The sequence below is a fragment of the Pagrus pagrus genome (assembly GCF_965226575.1).
Source record: "Pagrus pagrus genome assembly, chromosome: 24".
Lineage (NCBI taxonomy): Eukaryota > Metazoa > Chordata > Actinopteri > Spariformes > Sparidae > Pagrus > Pagrus pagrus.
The window spans coordinates 7,978,308-8,000,476 of NC_140206.1; the positions used below are offsets into that span (position 1 = coordinate 7,978,308).

At 41.6% G+C, this 22,169-nt stretch overlaps 1 protein-coding gene across 7 annotated transcripts in view; it reads right to left on the reverse strand.

The window, feature by feature from the left end:
* Nucleotides 1–22,134, reverse strand: part of LOC311253320 (histone deacetylase 4-like) — a 65,618-nt gene extending 43,484 nt beyond the window's left edge. For 2 of the 7 annotated variants that reach the window (XM_084347206.1, XM_084347201.1), the window contains exons 1-2: nucleotides 12,360–12,652; nucleotides 8,442–8,812 (exon numbers count right to left, since the gene is read on the reverse strand). In XM_084347206.1, coding sequence (XP_084203332.1) covers nucleotides 8,442–8,463 — 22 coding nt within the window. In that variant the 5' untranslated portion in view covers nucleotides 8,464–8,812; nucleotides 12,360–12,652. The other 5 variants (XM_084347202.1, XM_084347203.1, XM_084347205.1 and 2 more) reach the window with 5 other exon arrangements.
* Between the last annotated feature and the right edge of the window lie 35 nt (nucleotides 22,135–22,169).

The following is a 22,169-nucleotide window of genomic DNA, read 5'->3' on the forward strand; positions in this document are numbered from 1 at the left end:
TGCCGAGTGGTTTTCATGTATTTAGAGATTTATTCGCACGCAGTCGACTCTTAAAGGACGTCCATGATGGTGCCGCACACGGTTGCTAGGATATCTGTGATGCAACTGTAAAGCCTCTGTAGCTTGGTCTAATGCCATACAACAACAAACACCCACAACATGTGAGATGACAGTTGTTCTGCAGCTACTATGCATACAGAGTAACAGGTGCACCGCATAACATTTGGTATATTTTGACTTCTACAAGCGTTCCTATGTTTCAGGTCCCAGCAACGATCAGACTGTGAACTGCTTGCATAACGCCAGTATTTCCTTGGCGCCCAGGCCAGACATCCATGCCTCTTGTCAAGCACGGTGGAGCACAATGTCAAAAGGCACAACGATAGGGCTTCGAGGCGGCGGTGTAAACCGTAATTGCCGCTGACAGCTCGTTGGCAGAACACAGTGTATCCCGTTTCTCAGCCGGGATGAGACAAAAGACGCAGGGACAAAAGATGTGTCCCGTTCCTTTCATTAGCTCATGTCCCCTCACTGCTGTTTCTGTCCTAATACCAATTAAAAACAGAGCTTTTCTAATACACCAGGACATCCACCCTGTGTACAGGCCATGATGAGGTGTTTGTTTTTGGAGGGGGATGGGTGGTCGAGATGGGTGTTGCGCCCCACTTGCGCAAGGACAAAGCGGCGCTTGTGCATGTAGGGGGTCGGTCGTTGCACAAGAGACCCCCCTGGGTTTGTTCTGGGATGGATGGACTGTTCGTCATGTTCAGCCAAGTTGATGGCACATGGGAGGACAGAACTGACGAACTGTCTGGCTGGCAGGAACCTCATCTCCGTTCGCCGGGTTCAGCAAGGGAGGGAGGGTGCGGCATTGTGGGAACACGCTGCTGAAGTACTCTTTGCAATCGGCCACAATTTCGTAATTTGGTTTTGAAGGATTGAAACAACATGTCGGCGCGAGTGGACAGCAGAGAAACGTGACGATAAGGGCTTTAAATTACCCTGAATGAGGCTCATGCTCGTATCACACTGACCGGCGCACAAAAGAGGCAGCGGTTGTGTCATGCATGCACTCGTCCCGTGCTCCATTTTTAGCCGACAACAAACCGTTCAGTCGTGAAGAAGGGAATCAACACGGGAGACCAAAAATAATGATTGTTTGTTCGCCATGCATGCACGTGCTCATATCTTGTGTGTGTGTGTGTGTGTGTGTGTGCTTCTAAAAATAGACTCAGGGATAAGCCGGGCCCTCTTTATTGCAGCGAAAAACTTTTAACCCCTTCACCCCTGGATTTGAGCAGCGTGATGTGTGATTGCATGCATGTGAATAAGAGGATGAAAAGGGGTCGCTGAATGGGTCCAGACTGGAAAGCAGGATGAGAGACATGTACATTTAATGCATTAAGCATGTATACATTTTGGTCTCACAGCTGTATAGTGCACCCCTGCAGTGAAGCTTGGACTTTTTATGAAAAGATGACAGATTAGGCAGCTTCCTTTCGCTCTTCTCAACAGTTTTACATCTGACATACGCCTTCCTGTGGCAGCTCTGCTCAAGCATTTAGGAATTATGTGTCTTTCTCAAGGGCACCTAAGTTTCCTCACTTTCTCCTACCAAGGGAAGAAAAAGTGCTCCCTGTTCACTTTTTCCATTTACCAGCCAGTACAAGACGGTGATCTTCCAGTCTAGAGTCTGTTCCTTAAATCTCTATGCCACTGCTGCCCCGTTAATAGTATCTGGCAGGTGTAATAAAAAGCAAATCCATAATATAGACTTATAGCCATCCAGAGATCTGTGTGGGTACTGAATTGCAGTGTTTATCAAATACTGGGGTGAGACCCAAAGAAGGTTCAGATGACACAAAAATAGGCTGTAATTTTTAAGTAAAAATGAATACAAAATGTCAAAAAACCGGGGTGAAATCTTCTTTCTGTTCCTTCTACATATGAGGAGGCAAAATACAAGTCTGCCAGCAGCAGGGGGATAGTGCAGGAGTTTTATTAGAGCCTGCCCTAATAAACCTACAAGATTAGTTTTTGGCCACGACAACAATTACCTTGAGAGGGATAGACGACACGGCCTCCAGGATTTTTTTATCACTTCAGATAGGATCGTGAGGACAGGCATGAACAACACAGCAGGAGCAAGACGCTTCAATCCAGGAGGTCACGATCATCATGGTGTGAGCGTTTTACACCTTACGGTCGTATTTGTGGAAGGTGACGTCAGTAAAAACTGTGTATTGATAGGTGCTTGTACTGTACTGCAGCACTCTGTGTCCCTTGTGTCAGTTGTCCCACACCAGCAAGGGAAAAACCCTCCACCAGGGTATTTACATGTGTGTGTCACTACCTTGTCTGTAGTACTGTTGACGTTAGTGGCAGTCCCTCGCCATTACTACCAAAACTCCCCACAGACCTTTTCGTAAAAGTGCTTTCATAAATACACACACAAATACAAAATTCAGCAGGTTTGAATTCAGGAAACACAGATTACGACACAAACTAATAGACATTTAGAGAATTATGGTATGGTGTTTGCTTTCTTGCCGAGACTTATCAGAATCACAAATACTTCATTTATGAGGGGAAATTGTCAATAGCGCTCGCCCAACGTGGGGCTCGAACCCACGACCCTGAGATTAAGAGTCTCATGCTCTACCGACTGAGCTAGCCGGGCTACAATTTCAGTTTGAGCCGCTAACTTCCTGCTGTTGGCTTTGTGCAGGTTACGGTTAGCCAACTTCAGATAATACAGATTCGAGAGTTCAACTGAAAAAATACCACCCAGCAAAACCAGCATTCTGACGTTGTCCATATTATCTCTGGTGCAAGTCAGGTAATAATCTTTGTGCACACAGGAAGTGCAGTTGTAAGATAGCACTGTCGTCTTTGAAGTGATTATCGAACATCTTACTGGTTCAACTCTAATCTCATGAAACTGGCAGGCGTACAAACAGAAATGAATAGATTCTTGATACAATGGTATCCCCTTTTACCCAATGTCCATTAAATCTAAACCCGACTAACGCAAACACAACTCAAGACTAGTTTGTACAAGACATAAATCTGTATGCAAATCAACACATCTACCAGCGCCTGAAGCCTGAAGAGACATTATCTAATCTTGGGTACCAGCCCAAATGATACAATCTTCTGACCCTACTCGTTAGTGTTTGTGTTACTTTGTTTGATTTTCCGCACTGTTTTTGTTGTGTTTCAAGGCTGTATAAACCTGGAAACTGTTGCGCTTGTAACCTAGATACAGCTGAGCCTTCGAGGAAAGGAGCACTGTGTCAAGTTCACCGGTTCAGAGCCATAAAAGGCGCTCACGCCCACACAGACCGTGCAAAATAAAGCAGTAAAAACCTAACCTGCACACAGTTTGTATCCTGCTCTGGATGCGCTTTTGCTCGTGGAATGTGTTAATTTCTGATTTTTACATGTAAAAATGTATAGTTCAAACCTCTCATTCACAAATAATCACTTACTGTACCTGGCACTTACTTACCAACCACTTTACTGGCCTCAGTGTGTGAGAGTGTGTGTGTGTGTGTGTGTGTGTGTGGATGACTCATGTGCAGACCCAGTTTTTGCTCCAGTGTTAGCACTGCAGATATTCCTGGAAAGACTAAGACAAAAACAAATCGTTGCCAGCTTGTGGCATCAACTTCCCTTTTTAATAAGACACCGTAACACCTGAAGAGGCCACCTGAATTATGTAAGGTTTATAACAGTGGAGTTAAAGGACTTATCTCACTACTCGTGTCAAAAATATAGATTAGTCAATACAAGTCGATTCTGAATATTTATCAATAGACACGAAGGCTAACTTGTGATAAATGTTTTCTTCAATGAAAATCTTTAGCTGATGTCGCACCCTGGAGCCTTGCTGTCAGTTGTCTGTTTTCTATTCATGTTTCTCACCTGGCAGCACTTGCTTTTCTTTTATCTTTCTTTATATTTTTTCTACTTACTGTGTTGATTGTTTCGCACCAAAAGTTAAATTCCTTGTATGTGAATACCTACTTTCAATCTGATTTAGGAAACCATCAATCAGTGCAATTCAACGCTTGTTATTAAGGACACAAGGTCTCATCTAACATTAATTATTGCAACATAAAATAAATGTGTCAGTCTAAAAACAGAGCCTTCATTGCATTTGTAAGATCAATAATATAGGTTATTGTATCTGCCATAACACACAGATTAGCAGTTCTGCGTGTATGGTACATGTTGGACATGCTCTATGCTGTCATCTGCACTCATAATGTCTCATTCGACTCATTTATTCAGCCTTTTGTTGTAACTTTTTCAGCCATGAAATAAACAATGATTTGAGAGAGAGGATTACCTTTGTTTTTCGTTATTGTCCTTACTCTCATAATACTCACACAGACACATGTGGTTTGTGTGCTCTCCCTCTTTATCCGGCGAGAGGGCAACCCGGGTTGTCACGAGGAACTGATAAGGGTGCTTGGCAAGTGACCACAACCACAGAGGGGCCCCAGAGAATCATGGGAAACAAACTGACATGTCTGACAGCATAATAAAGTTTTAAAGGTTTCAATAAATCAAGACGATCATCAGTTGAGAAAACACACTGACTTTAAACTACTTTGCTTCCATCCACAAATGTTCAACGGATAATTATGTCAAGCAAGTGGCGCTGGTTAATCACAATGCTTCTGTTGTGAATCTGAGTGTGTTTTTATTGAATATACTGTCCTCCACATATAGCCACACGTGCAACTCATCCTGACGTTTACAGAAAACCACCCCGCTCAACACGTTAGCTCATTGCTAAGCACAAGTGCAAAACAAATGTAGCTGGCTAACGTGCAACAGCTCTCGGTACACAGAGTAATCACTCCTGTGCAAACACTCCAGCCTGTTTGCTGATATGTCCCACACAAAAAAAGTCTGATGTGAGGGGCCCTTATCAGCATGACCCCCCTTTTGTTCTGGGAAATATAAACCCGACAAAGCGTTTTACATTTCACTTTTCTAGGAAGAGATTTGCGGTAAATGATATTTAATCTAAAAATCCCACTGCTGCTGTAATAAAGAAAATGAGTAAGTCCTGGATGAAAAAAAAACAAAAAAAAAAAACGTGCGTGCTAGTAAGCTCATTTACAGATTACAAAAATGGCACACAAGCAGGCAGGCACGCACTCGCAAACACCCGCCAGAGCCGCTGCTGCATGAGGGTGAACATACACACACCACACACACACACACACACACACACACACACACACACACACACTCATGGCTTTACTTAGAGGGCTGGTGCATGATTGGAAATAAGTGCAAAGCAAGCTCGGAGAGAAAGTTGGCAGCTTTGGATCGCACTGCAAACACAAGAGCACAACAAAGCCGCGGATCTGAAAGTCTCATTGTTCACCTCGAGAACAAAGCCAATCTTGTTTAATTATGCTCAATATAAAACAGATTCAATTTAGCAGACAGTAGCAGACAACCCTGATGCAACCAGAAGCCGCAGGATCAATTTCCCTCGCATCTCTGTCTCAAGAACAGAGAAATCAAACCGATGCGTCTCTTAAAACAGAACACATTCCTTCCCCTGCTCTCCTATAAACATCACTGCCATAGCCCGACAAGCACCACAAGGCCAATTTTTCACATTTCATGTCTTTAAATGTCTCTTGGCTGCTTGTTTCTGTCTCTCTCCGCGCTCCGGCATCCAACAAGTGTGTCTCTAAGCTGTCATTCAAACGAGAGAAGCAACACCTCAAATTGACGCCCACACTTGGCAGCACTCAGAGGACCGAGAGCGTCTCCTCTGAAGGCTTTTCAGAGGAAAACGAGACAGTGAGAAACAGCCGCTGCAGGTATGAATTGTTTCCCCTGGACTCAAACAACAGATCGCAGCTATTTTTGTTTTCAGTGAGAGGTGAGTTAACGCGGGTGACGGCGGGCAGATCGTGGGTAGCCGTGTTTGGTGCTTTCATGGGAAGCAAACTGTGAAGATGAGAGGTAAAGGAGGGCAGGGTGGGAAATTAAAAAGGGCTAAATCTTATCATATTTTGACAGGAGCTGGTTAGTTTATCTGCTTTATCAGCTGCTGCAGCCCGTGGCCAGAATGGAGTGAAGTTTCCTGCCTTGGCTGTGTTCAGAGCTGGGCATCGATTCAATATCGCTGTTTGTCTTCTTCCAACAGAACTGTACTATGATAAAATAATGATAGAGGTATCATTTGGAGATTAATTTTTTAGGAAATAAAAGTAATTACTGATTTGGAAAAAGGCTAAACGAGTCTGCGTGACTGGTTTAATTTCATATTCAAAGGGGCTTTTGGCCAATTTTACACATGGAGTCCTGTTTGTTCATTTACTCTAATGAAAGAAGCTATTGAGTTGCATTATGGGAAATGTAGGATCCAGTGTTTTTGGAGCTTGAACCATGCTAGGGACTAAAAGTCAGTGGATGTCGGCCTCTGCCTCTTCAATTTTCGCCATTTTTTAAAAATCTATCTCTTGTGAATAGTGAAGATTACTTATTTAAATGTGTTCATAACAAGAACAAAAACTAATTCAAATAAAGCGATGTCCTGTCTTATGTCTTATCTGAGGTTGCTCTAACAATATGATGCGCTTGGCCCGACTTGGTGACGGTGGAAGTGAGTCCACGCTGCATCTTTTTTCTGGATATCTGCTCTACCCTCCGTGCTGTGTTCACATGTGTCAGCGATGGAGATGTTGGAGGGCCGAGGGGCGCCGGCTGAGGCTGCAGCTCGTTCATATCTCTTGAGGGCTCGGTGGTTACCTCAGCTGTGGTATTTATAGTGCACACGCTCCCAGGTGTGCAAAGTAAACAAGGCCGATACTGTCAGGTACCACACCGTCCGGGGCAGGAAGCTAACCTTTTCATCCGCCAGCTGCTCACCGAATAATTCATCATCTCACTAAAACACAAACCGACGCTTCTAAACTGAGCTTGATTAGGTGTCAAAGAGGAAACGTAGACTCTCTTAATGAGCCCGTGTTATAGACTTTTTCCTCTCACCCTCCGGAGCTCATTCATATTGAATCGCGCCAATTAACAGTCATAAGACCAGATTAAAATGTTTTATTGCGTTTTTGTGAGCGGCGATGTGTCTGTGTTCAACATGTTCACATACATCAACACAGCAGACAGAGCAGCAGCAGAGAGATTTCCCTTAATGTGACCATATTGAGGAGCTAAACTCTCATTACTCCTCACGTGACAGTTACAAATTCTGTTGAAGATTCCCGACGCGTTTCAGCAGCGGTGATGGATGGGTGTTTCTTCAGCGCACAGAGCGAGAAGATGCTACAACATTTCATCTTCTGTCTGCCTCTCTGGGTCCCTACAGGAAGTTAAACATGATTTTTCTCACCTTAAGCTCACTCATTTCATCAATATCCTACACTGGGACTGGTGCACAAACAACAATTTTATTTGGATTCTTTCCTTTTTTTTAATCTCAAACTCAAATAATAAAATTGGGAAACATCGATGCTCCCCTACATCAAGAAACTCCTGAAAACGTACAATACTTACAGAACCTGCATTATAACATCTGCCTGCATAAATGAGACAGAAGCTGTGTTTATTTTAAAGATTAGTTACAAGTATGTAACAGCCGGTCAGTCTGGCTTACTTAAAGTCCCAGTTTTACATTTGTTTTGTCTGATAATGGATACATTTAGTATAATTGTTTAAAACGCTAGTCAAAATGTTGTGTTTATTGACTGTGAACTCACACAGACCCTCAGGAAGTTTTGTTTTTTCATTTAAAAAGAAATACTTGGATGTTTTTGGACTTTCACGTGAATTTTTGTCCTCATCGGACCTTTCCTGAGCAAGTTACAGCCATTTATTATCATATTATCCTCAGCGCTTTTCAAAGAAAAACAGGAGTAATCCTATAATTCATTTACTGACCATGTAGATGTGTCCAAAGAAGTGCAGCGAGTAAATATAAAGGGTATTAAATCATCATCAACTGTTGCCCGTTGGAAAGGAAAAAAGAAAATTATGTGGGTTCCCTTGACGAATCATTGCTGCAGAACTTGATGATATAATCACATTCACTACAGAGCTCCTCATTGCCAAATGATACCATTGTCACCACTGTAAAGCTGAGAAACACCACTTTACATGAGTTTTTATGGCATATGGTTTGGAATAGAGGTTCAAAAGCTATTAAACATTTTAGAAAAATAACATTTTGTAGCTCAGCAGCTGTCTAGGTCAGGGTGACCAACTGCACCTATTCACCCACTGGTGGACTCGCCATGTTTGAAAAAACACAAAAAATACCCAAAAAAGCTGTTAATCAAATTGCAATATCATAACTTTATCCTGCATGTTGCATCCTGCTGTGTCATTAGTGCAAGACACGTGAGTAAACGCTCTTAAATAAACAAGAGGTTTAATGATAATTATCCTACCTTGGTGGCTGTGTGATGTCATCGCTGACAGGTCGATCCGGTCGGTGTCCACGCAGTGCGGCAGGTGAGCACCCGGCTTGACTTGTGTGTTTGTGCGAGTGCAGATGTGATTTACAGAACAGCAATCTGATTGCTGTTATCCTGCCAACACTGTGGATGTCAGGGAGTGTGTGTGTTTGTGTGTGTGTGTGTATGTGTGTGTGTGCGCGCGTGTGTTCAGGCTGATCCAACACTCAGGACGGTCCCTCAAGAATCCCTCAAGGCTGGAAACAGGAAGCAGACGTCCAGCGGCAGCAGCCAATCCCCATGAGGCTTTTGCTTTGTGCTAGTCCAGTCGGAGCGGAAGATCGCTGTCTAGCACCGGTACCAACCTATCAGAGAGGAAGAAAAGGAATGTGTCATTACTTTTCTTAAAATGTAATCTAATTTCTGGACAAATCCAGTTTTCATTTGATTTTTTTTTAAGGTTTATATACACATTGGATTGGAAACTGCACCCAAATAAGAAACATCAATCTTTCAAAGCAGCATATAAACAAGTTGGACCGGTACTGGCCCCAATATTTATCTTTTTCTGCCAGTTTCATTGTAAAATTCCCACTACCAGGTATCACTCAGTCATGCAGGGCTGCCCCGGCCTCACGTGAACTTCACACTACTGATACTGATTTTTAAATGTGTGAAAAAGAGAGCGCTGATATCCGGATGAGTTGAGAGTCCGGAGTCAGCATCAGGAGGGAGAAAGCTGGATATCCTTATTGATGTCTCACACACACGCAGCTCATTTTCCAGTTATAGTATTGATCTTTCAGTGACAACTGTTGACTTGTCTTGGATTCCACTTACGGTATAGAGCTGATATGCCCTGATCATCTGTAACTGTTCCAGGGAGGAGTTTTATGTCCATCAAAGCAATTATATGCACAATTTAAACCTTCTATATATTCATATTCTTGAGACTATATACTGTATATCCATCTCTATCTGTCTATTCCTGGTTTTAAAGGCTGCATTACAGTAAAGTGACGTCATTTTCTGAACTCACTAGACTGCTCTACATGTTCTTGCCTTCATGCACTTAAGCCCTATCCACACAGGACTAATATGACCTGTGGACCTCATGTAATTTGTAATGATTGCGGAGGATGTCTGTGATCTTAATCCCACGCGTATCTTCCGCGTCCGTAATTTGTAGAGTAAAAACTCCACCACATGTTACCTACTATATTTCCTCCAGACACGTGAGGTCCTGTGATAATATCAGCCCCGAGAGAATCGGCTTATTGTTTATGTGGCGTTCTTTCTTTTTAAACATCTGTTTTCTGTTTTCAGGCAACGGAACAAGTGGGAAATTTGATCACCGCTCATAATATGTTTAACAACAGTCAACAGCTGTGCTATGAGATCGACTATATTGACGTTTAAAAGCGATGACAGCGAGGGTTAGGAGCGACTAAAGGTTGTCATATTCAGCCACAAAGCATCTGTTATTTGATTGAAAGAGCTGCTTCGCTTCTGAAACACTGATGTTACATTAAGACATGGTATCATATTCAGGGGGTTATTTCAGTAAAAAGGACTAAAATATAGACTTTGCTTGTCCCGTGCAAATGCCCACATGAAACACAAACGTGAGGTGATAATTTCTGAATCACATCAGGTCCCCTGGTTGTACTAGTCCCATGTGAATAGGGCTTAAGTCATTTTATTCACATTACAGATGATTATTAATCAAACAGCTCAATGTTTTCGTATTTTTCGGGATGGTCACTCTAACAAAACAAGGAGCGTATCACCAGAGGAACCGCTAACTGCTGTTCACTAAAAACTTAGCTATTAACTAACGTAGCTAGGTAGCTCAGTTAGCCATGCAGCTAGTGGTCTTAAGCAGCCTCCGTCTTTGACATAATCTTAAAAGTGATATTTCTTCATATACTGATTGTTTATAGCTAAAATTCTTACACATATATTACATACTGCACCTTTAACATGAGTAAACAACTTTTAGAAAGGCCATCACCTTAAAATAGAGTACTTATTCAACAATTTTAGCACGTTTTATTCGCTGGCTTTGGACAATTTAGGAATCCCACACCTTGAAATACATGTTGGGTTTTTTTTAAAGTAAAATACTGCTGCCGTGCAGATCCAAGACCACCATCGAGAACTCAATACAACCTCAAGTACGACCTCGCTGTAAACCAATCGGGCAATAAATTGCTTGTCCCAGACATGTTTCTTTTTGACTGGGGCGCTCCAAGATTAAGAAAAATATGGAAAAAGTATGATGTATTACTTTCACTGTAGGACTGGGTGGAGCGGTTCTGTTAGTCTCATGAACACGTGAATGTTACAGAGCAGAAACCTGCGATTCTTCTATTTGATTTGGGGATAAATGATCTTCTTCTTTGTTTTTGGAAGCGGCTGATTGGTCGTTTTGCTGTTTCTGGAAATAAATGATTGTTCTTTTTCTTTGTTTTCGGGGAGTAGCCTGAATTCCTCGAGCCTGGAGCAGGAGTGTCAGATGTAATCACGGCTTGAGCCCAGAGCATCAAGTCGACTTTACCACCACAGAAAAGAAGGGGTAAGACTGCCCGAGGGCGAGGTGGGTGGGGGGTAGTGTGCATGTTCACCCCTTGTGTGTGTGTTGGCAGAGGTCTCTGAGGTCCTCTGAAGCGGGATGGATGCGCGGATGTGTGTGTGTGTGTGTGTGCACTGGGGGGGGGGATCTCAAGACAAGAGGGCCAGACAGTGCAGCCGCGGGACAAATTGCCCCCCAAAAAAGTCGGTCACTGCACAGCGCACGCACACTTGCGCTTTGTGATGGAAAAGCAGAGGCAAGGAGGGGCAGGGGAGGCGAACGTGTGTGTCACGGGGAGTAGCTGACACTCCGGGGGGGCTTCATGCAACACCATTCTCCCAGGGCATCTCATCTGTCTCGGGAGGGGTATTCATATGTGTGTGTGTGTGTGTGTGTGTCCTAGGCCATTGTCCTTAAGAGGAGCTTGCTTGATGCAGGGTGACAGATCTGGGGAGACAAGCCCTGGAGCCCAAAATGAAGAAATAACACAAAAACAGACTGGAACATGGAGTTAAAAACACGAGTTATTGAGAGGAAGAAGTTTTAAATAACATCCAGTAAGCGTTTATTTTGACAGCAGCCGGCTGTTACAAAAAAAGGTGTGTACACCTCACACTCCAGTCCCAAACTCAAAACTCTTTAACGCATCCAACGCCACAATTCACACGTCCTGACTAATATTTCCTGCTCCAGACCGCTTAAAGACACTTTAAAGCCGCTTTTGATGTTGCTTTAACAGCTCCAACAAACCCGTACGCCCCCATTCACAAAAAAAAAAAAAAAAAAAAAAGATTGACGCATGCAGAGAATTACCACCGCCCATCCCGAACCATTCACACACACTCAAACACACACACTTTACGCAGGGCCTTCATTTTTACGCATTTATCTCGCCAACAACGCGAGTGCGCGGCGATAGAGTCGTGCTGTCTGTGTGTATATTGTATTAAAGCCTAAGGCTGGGGCCGTGCACTAAAAATAGCTCAGCAACAATCGGCATAATAAACATCGCCTGTCCAATCTCTCTCTCCCCCCCTCCTTCTTGTTGCCTACACACTTCCCGCCCGCTACAGTGCAATGTAACCCAGAAAAAAAAGAGCTAAATGGTTTTTAAAGACGTGAAATCATTCCTACCGACGAGTAGATACGAGTCGTGCTCAAGAGCAAAGAAGGAGCAGGAAAGCTTGAAGCTGAAGCGGAGTGGAAACTTCAGCCGGACATTGTTTTGATGAATCCTGTCTGTGCATCGCATCCCTGCTGCCTGAATATCAACATCAAAGCGGCGCAGCTCGGCTACACATTCATCCCGCGAGCACGTAAACACACCAGCAGCTCACCTACACGCGCCAGGAGGAGGCCAGTCGTCCCAACATGTGTCCCGCGGGGCTTTTTGTTATTCCTCTCCCATGTTAGTGGTTTTTTTTTCTCGGCGCAGGAGGGGGGACGAAGAAATTCATCTCCTGATAGATTCCGCCATACTGGATTTTTGTTACAGCCCCAGCGTCACATGGAGAGCGCCCCTACTTTTTTTTAACCAGGGGCGGGCTCAAGCCTGATGAAAATGTGATTATCTGCTAGTGTTGCAGCGTGATATCATGTGTGTGTTTGTGTCTGTGTGTGTGCAGGAGGTAGTTTGGCTGTGAGGTTGTAGTTACGTACTGTGTTATTAATAAGGGGGGAGCAAAAAAAAAAAAGTCTCTGGGCGTGTCCTGTGTTAAAGGCAGCGGTGGAAGAAAAAAAGAAAACACTGTGAAAATACTCTGTTACAAGTAAAAGTCATGTATTTAGCAGCAAAACATACTCAAAGTATCAAAAGTAGAATAATGTTAATAATTACTGTGTTATAATTAATTAGCATGCATCACTGTAAAGGTGAAATATGTAAGAATTGTCCACCTGTCAGGTTCATACTCAAAACAAAAAGGAGGATATCACCATAGTAACTGCTAATTGCTGCTTACTACAGCTGTTGTTAGCTAGTTAGCTCAGTTAGCCGTGCATCTAGTGGTCCAGTACATGCTTTAAGTACCAAAAGTAAATGTACTAACTATGCAGAATAATGTACATCACTGAATAATAATGTATACATATACATCACTTAAAAAGGTACAATATGTAAGAATTAGTTGAACTGCTATTTACTAGAGCTGTTGTTAGCTAGTAAGCTCTGTTAGCCATGCATCTAGTGGTCGGACTAGGAGCTTAGAACCTGCTTTAAAAACATGCTTTAAGTACCAAAAGTACTAACTAAGCAGAATAATGTACATCACTGTATAATAATGTATAAATATACATCACTTAATATGTAAGAATTAGTTGAACTGCTATTTACTAGAGCTGTTGTTAGCTAGTTAGCTCGATTAGCCATGCATCTATTGGTCCAGACTAGGAGCTCAGAACCAGGGGAGTTAGCGCAGGAGGTTAGCAGGTTAGCATGCCAACCTTACTTGACATCTCTGCAACACAATATGTAGACGTCAAAATGTAAAAAATAATTTTAGTAAAATTTTCAATAGTTACAAGTAGCCTAGCTAGTAGTTTAGCTAGTTAGCTCAGTTAGCCATGACTGTAGTGGTCCAAAGTGACCACACCAAGTATAACATAGATAATGAAAGTATTCACTGTAAAATTCTAACGTGGCTCCTGAGTGTCTATAATGTGGTTATTATATTGTTTATTTACACTACTTTATAAAGTTTTACATTTACTGTATCTGCTGTATAATATTCACAGAGGAGCCTGTATGTCCGTTGTACACAATAATGACATCTTGATAACAGTTTCCTGCTCTCTGGCATTTTTATTGACGACAGCATCATTATCATAATCTAGAGTACTGTGACAGGCTCTCATAGTGTCTATTATAGACTCTATATTGGGTTTATGAGCCCTTAATCCAAATTTGCTGTTTGTTATCTCTCATACACAGTATCTTAATACTCCTACATTATTGTTATTGGAACTTAGAGTGAGTTTATTAAAACTTTATGCCATAAGTTATTTGTTTTAACCATAATAACATACTTAGACTAATAATTTGTGTGTTTTTGCTACGCAGAGGTTAGTTTAAAGTGGCATTATAATAGCTAATGATATGTTTTCTCTGTTGTAAATATTATAGCTTAAATGTCCTTCATTATAATCATGATAGGCTGTCTTTTACAGGTGGCCTGCACATCTTAGTGGTGTCTTTCTCCTTTAAGATGGGTTTTTCTGCTATGGTGTGTCATTATGACATAGCAATTTAAGCTAGGAAGTTCCTGTAGTTGTCCCTTAAAATGGATTTTGTTCCAATGTCATGTTGTTATCTTCTAAGTGATGACTAGTATGCCTACAATAGGCTTATAATGCTATTATTGTTGTAGTTCTGCTGTCATTTTTCTGTAACATCTACTACTGGTTGCTGTAATTGTTTATAAGTAACACACATTATATTCATCTATAGATTTTGGCCTGACATGTTTTGCACATTGTGTTATTACAGCATTTGTGTTGTAATTATTAATGATGGAAAGCAATTTGCTGCCTGAAATCTACATCAACATCATTAACCTTCCTTCCATTATTCAACACTTTCCATAGTGGCAAAATGAAACAAACGTTTTTATCCAATTCTCGCTCACTGCAACATGAAACGCCTTCCGCACTGCCTTCTCTAATCCAATCTGATTTTATTTCCATTACTTTATATTTGATTTTGAGTCTCAGCAGCCACCCACGGGCAAAAACTGCGACACCACTGCCTGGTTTAGCTGACTTGATTACTGTAATATGCTAACCAGTTTCTATATGGGCTACATCTGCAGGCGGAGACAGTGTTATCATTCCACGTGCAGGTAGACTATACAGCTCGACTTAGCTCCTGAATGGACCAAGCCAAGAGTGACTAAACTTCATCACTGCCAAGATTTGTGTTAGGGTGCCACTCAGCAAAGGAAATAAACTCTGACAAACAGCATTACACCTTGACCGGAATATTTCTGGCTACAGCTGAAGGGGAAATATTACCTTCATCTTCCAGGATGTCAAAGGTCAGGAGTGCCGGTATCATTGCAACATCATCACTCTTCAAAGTAATGTACTATTACAGTTTCTAACTTGGTTGTGTATCTTATCTCAGTCCTTCTTAACCTGTGTTGTCTGATGTAACCCCGCAGCTCCGTCGGATAATCTCAAGGACCTCTTCATAAACATCACCCATCATGTTCCAGTTGTGTTCACTATTGATTATATAATAAGTGGATATTGTCACAATAATGTTTTCCCATAGTTGAACTGTTATTGTTGCGTTCAGTTAGGTCAAGAACGTTTACTGGTGCCACTTGGAATGAAAGAAACAGAACATTATACCCAATGAGTGCTCAAGGGCACTCTAGCAGCCCTGCTCCTCCTGGTCACTATCACCACTTTTACTACTGTCCAAAGTCCCCTTTTCTTTATTTTTAACTCGTTTCCATCTCTGTGCTGCTCGGGTACAAGTTGAATTCATTAATCGAGGTCGCTCCTCTTTTGGAGTACAGGGGAGGCCCGGTGGGACAGCCGTATCCATAGCAACAGAGGATTATAATTTCTGTGGATGAGCTACGGAGCCTTGGTTACGTAAGGCAGTGGGTCTTGGAGGCATCTCTGATGTTGTTGTGCTTGAGTAAGCTCTTTAGGCCTTCATGGCTGTATGGCTGCAGACCTTCTCCCTCTGTATATGCTGTATATAAATAACATTACATAAATACCGGAGAATCTTTTTGTTTACATGCTGGGAGCCATTTTCATGTGTTTGTGATGACCTGCAAACAACCTGGAAAATGACTGATGTAACTTCCAGCGGTGGAAGAAGTATTCGTATCTCTTTCTTTTAGTGTAGCAAGGTCACAATATAGTAAAACCGTACTTGTTATGCAGAATGACTCATTTCTGAATTATATACTGTATATTAAATTATAGGATTGTAACTGTAGATGCAGTATTGTGTACATTTACCCTAACCCCTAATATTTTAGCTGTTGTTTTAGTGTATAAAGTACACTGCTGGGTAGCTTGTGAGTTTCTCCCTGCATGGGGATCAATAAGGTCTTCACTATCTTATACATATACTGTACAGCATATTTTTTGTTGATTATACTTTCTATTATTAATGTGTATCTGCTGTAACATAAGTTATTAATAAATGCAGGGGAGTGAAAAGTACAACATTTGGAGTATTTAAGTACACAGCAGAAAAACTTGTGTGAAACAGAAGCAACTGAACATACAGATAAACTGCAAATTGTTAAACAACTTACACAATCCTCTCATCATATTCATTAAGACGGACGTCATCGAGACACACACTCTATACAAACGCACAGAGTTTATACTCGTTCTGTCATTGAGCACAGATCGGTCTTGGACATCTGCATCTGCATTGTTTGTCTATGGGCTTTTGCTGACGCAGACTTGCATAAAACACTCAAATGTGTGTATACGTGCGTGTGTGAGAGTGAGTGTGTCCAGAGCAGTGATGTCAAAGCAGGGATTAGATTGGCTTATATTGCCCAGAGCAGCACATTTGCAATTCAGTGAACATCACACTGGGGTTGCCAAATCGCTGATTATGTTAGTTTAACTATTTTGCATCCAGGGAGAGTACTCATCACCTCATTCCATTTCAGGTTTATAAGTCCTCCTATTTGGAGCGCGATGCCTTTAAAAGCGTCTGTACCAAAGTACCTTACATGGCTCTGGCTAAAAACACAGATCCTGAGTAATGATGTTCCAAAAATACACCATGTTTTTTGGCCAGCGGCTGGAAGAGGAGCAGCAATCAGGCTAGAAAGTCAACAGGCAAGCGTGTACGGCCTGCGCAAACTACCGCTCTGCCACCACAGCAGACACATCACACACAGGCTGTGGACCAGACCTCTTGCAGTACACACACAACTGGCTGTTAGTGGTTTGAGAAGGGAAGCCGTCATCTCACCCAACACGGTCCCACATGAGTCAGACGCAGCGTGCAGACAAAGCAGGCAGACCTCGGCGTCATAAAGAAGTTTGCCTCGCCAGCAAGAAGGAAAACACTTCTGAACATCTCACAGCGTGTTCGACGGCATGTGATGAAGCTGCGCAACAACAGCCTCCAACATTAATCAGCGCTATTAAGCGAATTAAGCTCTTTTCTTGTAGGTTTGCTCGCCTATATTTAAAAACGAGACATAAAATCTTTCCAGGATGCCGTGAAACTGGAGCGTTTAAGAGAGAAAAGAGAGCAAAAGGAGCCATAAAGAGTTCTTGTTAAAAAAGAAGCAGAGTCAAGGCTTCTTACAGTCGAGCCAGTTAGTCTAAAACTTTCCATCAAAGCCTCGCTGAGCTGCATGGAGTAATTACCTCTCACACAGCAACAGCTCCCAGGCCTTATTAATGATACTGTTTGTGTGTACGTGCGTGTGTGTGCGTAAAGGTGCATGTAGCGCACGTGCGCACACACAAAGTAGATGCATGTGCCTCCATGTCTTGGTCAGGCAGATGTGTGGTTCCATGTGTGTGTGCCTATAAAGTAACAGCACCCCAGAGTGTCCTGCTTTTCAGACATAAACCAGCTTGCCGGAGTGATAAACCGAGAAATGTTGTTATGACGGGTCGCTCCCGGTCTCTGCTGTTCTGATGACGGCAGAGACAAGCCCACCCAAAGTGCTGTTCCACGGCGTCTGGGTAAAAATAGGCAGATTCAAGAGACTGAGACAAAACCAAACTGGAACGCACCCAGAGGAAGAAAAACCTCCACTAGTGCCGAACAATCCCTCAGTCTGCTGCTGCACCTGAAGGCATCATTCCTCTCATCTGTACACTTGCAAATCAATTTCTGTCTATGTTATTAGAAGTGTAAATTTGACTACAATTTGAATGAGGTTCAGTATTGTGAGACGTACTGAAATCTTTTACCAAACTACCAAAACAACAATGCAAATGTACTTCATTACAAGTTAAAGTGCTGCATTCACAATCCTGCTGAAGTAAAAGTAGCCCATGATCAGCTAAATGTATGCTAAGTAGCCTAGCATATAAAGGTAAAAGTACTTTTTATACAGAAAACTGTACATAAAATTTTACAATATTATCTCATCAATATTGAGGCGACAGTGTTAGCACTGTATTGTTTACTGACTCTAGTTTTAGTAGTTGTTAAGCCAGACTAAAGAGCCTATAGCCATGCTAGCAGCTCCGTGACGCTGTAATTAGCCAAATTAGTGCTATAAGCTAAATGTCAACACACAGTGACAATGTTGACATGTGAGATGTTCAGCCGGTACAATGTTTTCCACGCCCTCCCCCCTAAGTCTAGCATGCTAGCTTGCTAACATTTGCTAATTAGCGCTACACAAAGTACACCTTACTGAAACCCTTACTTTCTTCCTTCTTCTCTTTCTTTTTACACCCACCAAAATAATTAATATTGTGGAAAAGTGAAGGTATTACAACTCATTCTGAGGGGGGCGTGAACATCTGTTTAAATATTGTATAATTTTAACTCTTTTACAACTCTAATTGTTATTTAATTTAGACAGTATGAGAAGTTTAGAGGGGTAACTACTTACAAACGTGGACATTTCAAACATTACAAGGGGCAGAGATTATTTTTGTATCAGTGGCCACAAGCAAAACATTTTGGTTTAATCTTTAATTGTGACTTGTTTTTTTTAAAGCTTCTAATAACTATTTTTGAGGAAGAAGAGTAGGCTAACAAGCTTAGTAACAGTGCGTGCTGAAATAGCTTGTTTTTGCTCATGATTTGTGTTTCAGTTGATGTCCTGGTTGCTCAGGGGACTGAATCACATGTTTTCTGAGGTCAAACCAGCTCATGATCTCTGCTGCATATATGGTGTTTCCTGTTACTCCTGACTCTACATACAGTCACAGATCATAACTAGGATTAAACTTCTACATCTGCCCGACTTTATTCATCATGTTGTCGACCTCAGACGTGACCAGTCAAGCTTTATTTTTACTTTTGTGGACATTTCTGAATTTTATTTATTAACCACACTCCCTTGAAGGGCCGCTAAACCTAAAGGAATTCCTTAAGTCAGGGTTTTAGTGTCTCATGACAGTTTAACTGCTGTTTCAAAGGCCATTTCTCGGAAAATGGTGTCTTTTCTTGGCATGTTTTCGTATAAAAATGAGTTAATCTAATTACAACAAAAAATATCAGCTCTTGGATCAGTATTTCTATCATCCTTCAAAATCAGCCTCTGCACAGTTGTAAAAATGTCCGCAAGCTTGAGCAATATTCCCAAATTTATCCAGCAATGTTAGAGTCTTTTAAGTTATGTGAACAGGGGCTGAATGAAGTCCTTTGCTGGCACAACAGCCAGAAAAACCGACGAAATGCAGAAGCAGCTTGATGAAATAAAGCGTCTGTAACCAGCGTCGTAACTAATGTCATCTAACTTTCCAGCGTGAAAGTTCAACGGCCTCTTCCAGCGTTACTCATAACCGAACGGAGAGTTTATAAATCTCTCACTCACTGCAGATTTAAAATGTCTAAATAACGTACACCCTGATGTTTCCACATCTCACCACATCATGAGGTGGTTGTATTTTTCCAGGGAAGGCTTGAAATGGAGGGCCTGGGCAGCCAGTAAAACTTCTTTGGGCATGCAGTGCCTGAGCCCTGCCAGGAGCATATAGCAAGAGACATAAAACCCCAAAAACCTGAAGTAGACAAACTGCGTTAAGTGTTCATAAAATATCCCTGGCGAGGGAACTTTTGATGGCAAGATTAAGGAAGAGAGGAGAGCTCTTTGAAAATGGATTATGGCTCTGCTTCTAATGTTATTCCTGTGGTTTACTGCAGTCTCACAAATATCCTTAAATGTGAGCTTAGAAACTTTGTCATCTCATTCCCTCCTGCACAGGGAGGTCAGAGGTCAAGCTCAGCATACCCGAGGCTGGCAGGGATTCATTCTGTAGACACTTTTGGCTTGATTTCATGGAGGTGATTGGGAGGAGCTCTCACTTTTAAAAGAAAAACCTACTCTCTTCCTCTTCCTCTTCAGATAGATTTACTCTCTTTAATCTCTCTGAACAGTGTCTTATGAGTCTCCAGTGGTTTTGTAAAGAAGTACCCAAAAGTCATTCTTGAGTAATAGTAAAGATATTGTATTAAAATATTACTTTGGTAGCAGTGAAAGCTACCCATACCAAGAGTATTTGAGGAAAAGTCTTTTTAGAATAAGATTGTAAATGCACTTAAAGGTCCTATTTGTAAGAAAAGTTGATTTTTGAGTCTCATTTCCAACTCGTCAAGTACTGACGCTTTGGGAATGTAGGACTGGTCGGCCACCATCCCACCATGTCGGTATTTGATGAGAACGAGACTCAAAAATCTACTTTTCTAACCTTTTCTAGCAATAAATGTACTTAAGTATCAAAAGTAAAGGAAACTGTATGTTTATTTACATTATCAGCAGAATATTGGATTCAATATTCACCATTTTTGCATTGTTTTATCCAATTGCTTATAACATAATAGCTTTAAAAATGTGCCATGTTTGCTCTGATTGCTGTGTACCCAAAAAAAAAAAATTAAATGTTTCTGTTCAGCTCCTCAAGGGTAGTCCAAGTCTCTGGAAGCTCCAAGATCCAAACTGACTAAATAAATATGTTACTTACTCTCAAAATCTTCCCTGTAGCTGCTAAGATAAAAGCATTAGTTAGCACCCCATCGGAGGAGCTTGACTGAATGGTGAGGGGGTAAATAACTTCTTTTCAAATCAGTTTGGGATCTGGGGGCTTTCAGAGACTTGGATTACACTGGAGGATCTGTATGGAGTCTTTTTATGTTTTGTTTCAGTTGTTTTTTTACATTTTCAAACAAGTCCCCATCAATTTCAGTTGTTTTGGAGAATTCTGTAACACAATAGTACTTAAACAGAAATACATCCATCAGTTTTTCATCGCGACTTACACCGTCTCATCTTTCTGCCATTAAATATGAGCGTCTTAGTTCAACGTGTAAGATGTATGACCTGCAGTGGCTTCAGTAATTCCCACAATGGAATGAAGATGGACAGCGTCAATAGCATGCACGCTATTCTCAGTAAAACATCCCACAGTGCATTGCTTCACCCTTGCTCCGGTAATAACAGATGTGTAAATTACAGTTTTGTGACCGAATGACGATGATTTTAAGTGTCTGAACCCTCAAGTCGCTACTCACTACAGCAAAGGCCACTGATTGTTAATAAAAATAGATTCCTGTTCTTGGAGGAGCAGCATAATCACATTGTAAGAGGCAGGAACGTATCATAATCAGACTGGAAAGGGACATATTATTACAATCACACAATGAGGAACTATTCACGGTGGTATTTTAAGAGTGAGCGTCTGACGAAGAAATTTTTGCACATGCAAGGACTTTTGCTTCCTGGGCTAGAAACAGCTCAGAAATAGAAGCTGTGGGCAAAAAATAATCATTATCTTCATGATGCTGCTGATAATGGTGCTGATGAAATGGACTGTTATTCTTACTGGTAGATGTGGGAGCACTTTTCTTATTCGGCATTGAGGTCTTGAGGACAGTTACACCGATACAGAAAACAAAAAAAACAGGTATTAAAGGGAAAGTGCCATTTAAAATCAACTGGGGCAAATACAATGCACTAATAGAAGCAAATAAGAAGGAAATAAACATACAAAATTAGCTAGCAATAACACTGGTAAATATAGCAAGTATTAGCCTATTTCAGTCAAACACAGTCAACTAGCTAAATATCTCTTCACTGAGCTTGGCTCTTTATGTGTACTTCACTCAATTATAGACATTGTTCTGTATGGTACACTTAAAGTAAAAAAACAAACAAAAATTAAAGATAATAAAACTGTTTTAAAGCGAAATAAGCCTTGAACAACCTGTATTGTGGTAGAAGTAGCAGCTATCATGCTACAATAAGCTGTCTGTTGACCACGAAAACTACTCTTTTCCAGACAAAACATAAAAACAGATAAGTTTAATGTTAATTCCGATATTTAAGGGAATAATAACTCACCGAGGGGGTCGAAACATCTTTATAAATCACCTCCAGATATTGAAAAATACTCCAAACTCAGCCAGTGGCGCTGCTCAAGCTACTTTGTGCAACGCCGCCATCTTGTGGAGACGGAGCTACACGACG